This window comes from Halictus rubicundus, chromosome 1 (assembly GCF_050948215.1).
Source record: "Halictus rubicundus isolate RS-2024b chromosome 1, iyHalRubi1_principal, whole genome shotgun sequence".
Taxonomy (NCBI): domain Eukaryota; kingdom Metazoa; phylum Arthropoda; class Insecta; order Hymenoptera; family Halictidae; genus Halictus; species Halictus rubicundus.
This window is the reverse complement of record NC_135149.1, coordinates 31,812,986-31,816,797: the sequence shown is the minus strand read 5'-3', so window position 1 is coordinate 31,816,797 and position 3,812 is coordinate 31,812,986. Positions and strand designations below refer to the sequence as shown.

The 3,812-nt window shown below is 37.4% G+C and overlaps 1 protein-coding gene across 1 annotated transcript; it reads right to left on the bottom strand.

Annotated features, from left to right (window-relative positions):
- Nucleotides 1-731: 731 nt before the first annotated feature.
- On the bottom strand, nt 732-3,504 carry LOC143361427 (B9 domain-containing protein 1). The gene is made up of 5 exons (XM_076800808.1): nt 3,379-3,504; nt 3,125-3,236; nt 2,565-2,673; nt 1,661-1,779; nt 732-951 (listed from the first exon to the last, which is right to left on the bottom strand). Exons 1-5 carry the CDS (start codon nt 3,502-3,504, stop codon nt 848-850), a joined length of 570 nt encoding a protein of 189 aa, XP_076656923.1. The 3' UTR covers nt 732-847.
- Between the last annotated feature and the right edge of the window lie 308 nt (nt 3,505-3,812).

The window sequence follows — 3,812 nt, the reverse complement described above, 5'->3', positions numbered from 1 at the left end:
TATGCTCACGCACAACGAATTCTTTTGTTTCCAGTCGAGATTGGTTTCCCGAAATGATTTGTCGAAATAACCTGTGCGATTTCATTCGCTGGGAACGAGTCTCGTTGATATCGGCGAATGAATAAAAGAAAAGCAACTCAGCCTCGCGAAAAGATTCTATCCACTGTCCGAGGCGATTGAGATTCTTTGCCAAACGAGAATCTCGAAACATTTATTTGACCAAGCTTGCATGCACGGGAAAACTTTCCGGTGGAACGCTTTTTTGCGCAAACTTTATAAAGCCTCGTAACACTTCATACCATAAAAATAAAACTGCTACCGGATCTCCCGCCGTTCCAGTGGAAATATTCATCGACTTATAGGATAAAATAAACTAACGGAACATTTCCAAATATTAGCTTTCGCACTCGAAGCGGTGTTTTTCTTAAAAATGAAGACATTTGGTTCTACGTAGAGCAAAGGGTTAAACAAGATTACGAACATTTTGACAAAATTAAAATACTGTTACAAAGCTGGAAATTTGATTACTATACGTCATGTAAATACAATAAAAATCTATATAAAAATATTCCTAAGGAGAGTTAAAAATAAAATAGATACACAAGGTAAAAGTAATTAACTTTTATCCATATATTTATATTATATTTACAAGATTTGTTTGCAACCCAGTCCGTTTGTATTTCGTACTGTTAGCAGAAGATTAAGTTGAATGTTAAGTGAAGGTTAGTAGATTAAGGCATTGAAGTTTGTTTCCGAAATTCAAGACACTTATTTATCGAAGCACTCGGTCTTTATCTGTCGTACGGGTATTAACAACAACAGTAACAATTGTTACAGGCGAATCGAACTACTTGTCCGGTTTGTCGCCATTCTTGTAGCCCAACTTGAAGAAATCCTTCAGAACCACGTTGAACGTTACGGTGACTGTACCCTCCACTCTCATGCGCGTCACTGAAATTACAAAAAAATATTTTTGTTAACTAAATAATTACTTTTGACATCCTCAAAATATAATATTAGGGGGACCCATAAGTAATCAATTATTTTGGAATGTAAAACAAACTTTGTAATAAATCCAATACATCTCCATAAACGTCGCAAATTTTCTTTATTGTTACCGTTACAAAATCCCGCATGAAAATGAAAAAGTATGCAATGGCGAATATGATCCTCGGAAGGTACGGACGCAGCCATTTTATTACAGGGCTGTAAAAAAAATTATTAGAATATTTTGAACACAGGCTGCTTTACCGAAAACTGTAAAAAAATACGTGTTTCCTGTTCAACGATCGGTACAGAACCAAAGGCAAAACGAAGTCTTTGCAAATAATTGATTACTTATGGGCACCACAAATAATATATTCGGTTAGCCAATCTTTTCTTTTTTTGTTAATTTATTTGAACTCGCGTGAATCTTTCTTCATTTTACTGGGACGCGTGGTTGCTAACAGGCTACATGGAGCGTATCAATTGATTTGTGCTCGCGATTTTGACAGGCAAAATTGTTTGATTCGATTTGTCGGGAGTACGGTATGTGCATGTTAATGGAGCCGACATATCAGCCGTCCTAAATACGTTGAGTCCGCGCGAGTTCAATTAATTTAACGTCAGTAGGACGTCACCACAGGCCAACGTGAAATCGTTACAAGTGTTGCCTTACGTTCTCTTCCGCCGTTTGAGGCCAGTATCGCTGGATCAATCAGTTCTGGTCTTCGACCGGTCAACCAGGCTGCAAATCGTTGCAATGTCGAAGAGGATTCCAGCATGTACACCGCTACCCTACGCAATCACCGTGGTTTGTATTGGGTTGTCCGGAAAGTTCGTGTTGTTTTTCTGTAGGTGGTATTAGGATAGCTCTGAATATGTCAGAATGATTGAAAACAATAGGTATGTATACATAGTCTAAAAAGGTGATCTTTAAGGCATTTTTAGAAAAAACTTTGATTAGGATACGTTAATTTTTGTTAGTTTTATACGCTCTTAAATATGGAAGGAAACAGAGTGTATTATTGGCATCTGATGCTTTTTTCTTCCAAAAGCTTTTGGAACTTGGTTGGAATGTGCTACCCCATTCACCGGACATTACACCCTCAGATTTTCGTCTCTTTAGGTCAATACAAAATTCTCATAATGACAAAAACTTTAACTCTTTGGCCGACGTAAAAAATTATGTTTAAAAGTTTTCCGCCGAAAAAGCAAGTTGCGTGAAAGATGGAGAAAGATTATGGAACAAAATGGCACTTATAATAATTCAATAAATGTATATCGAAATTTAAATGTGCTGCGTTTGAGTTTTCCTTAAAAATCGGCACGAACTTTCCGGACATTGCAAATTTTATACAGTCGAATCGCGATAACTCGAACTTCTAAACTCCAAAACCTCTACAATTATTGTGTTCGTTTATTCGTCTCTAAGCAATGCAAATTTTACACAGTTAAATCTCGATAACTTGAACCTACAAACTCCAAACCCTCTAACATTTATTTATGTTAGATACCAAACAGCGTTAAAACACTTATTGCCATCTATTGAAGTTCAAATTAGTTGTAGTGAAAATTTATACCTCTTTTCATGGTAACCTGTTTTCAAAGGTAAATGACATACTCCGTACCCCTGGATAACATCATGGCCGAAGATGTCCAGACCGTAAATTGACATTATCAGTTGCGGCCCTACGATATTAATTTTTTTATAACGAATCGTAAGCAATCCAAGAATAGTGACAATAAAGTGTATTTAATATAATATACGTTACGGATATTGGAAAAACATCTTCTATATTTATGTCTCTCTTGTTAAAGCACAAATTAAACTTTTGACATTAAAGAATACATAATATTCTGCATGCAAAAAAAAATAATTTATCGAATATCTTGGAAATTATTGCAGATACTCTTTATGCAAAAAAATAATTTATCGAATATCTTGGAAATTATTGCAGATACTCTTTATGCAAAAAAAAATAATTTATCGAATATCTTGGAAATTATTGCAGTTAGCGAAATGCTTGACTGGCAAAATTGTGTATTTTGTAATCAGTGCTTATCGAGTATCAGTAAAAAAGACTCGCCGGCGTGAAAAAGCCCATTCCCTTAAAAGCGATAACAGAATTGTTCAACTTACATCCGTGCGGATTGGTGCTTTTAAACGTGATTTCTAGAGGGAAATTCCAAACGGCAAGGTTTCGCGGGTCACTGCTGCACTTGCACATCTGCGTCAGGCCCTCTTCGATGCCCTGATAGAATTTTATCAGCCGATACCGGTCGACGTGAGGTCAAAATTCACGGTGGACAGCGTATATTCATTGGACGCAACGTTAACGGCATTGGCTTGCAAAATGTAGAAAAAAGAAAAAAAAAGAGGAACGAACAACTCACAGCGACTACGGTCCACTCCGGTCCAAAGTGAAATCCATACTTGCAGTAGACGTTATTCGCGTCGTAAAATTCTGCGTGCTCGATGGAGCCTGTAATCGAGAGAAAAAATTCACCGTCGACCGACATCGCGCGGTCTCTGGCGAAAAACGCGAACTGAAAAGTCGAAGGAAAAAAGGGGCAATCCTATTTTGGAACGGACGTTCTGCAGCCATACGTTCGTTTAGACTGTCAGCCCGCTTTGTGTACGATTACGCGAATACGTTGTCCTGGTAACGAAGCATGCGCCCCCCATTTTTATGGAACATATGGCGGTGGCTCAGACTTGAATGGAAAGGAGGGTAAAGTGCCTCAAAAAAGAGTATTCCTCTTTTTTTGTTAGATTGCTGTAGATTTAGAAAGTATTATTTATCTTAGTTACTCGTTTCCTGTACGTT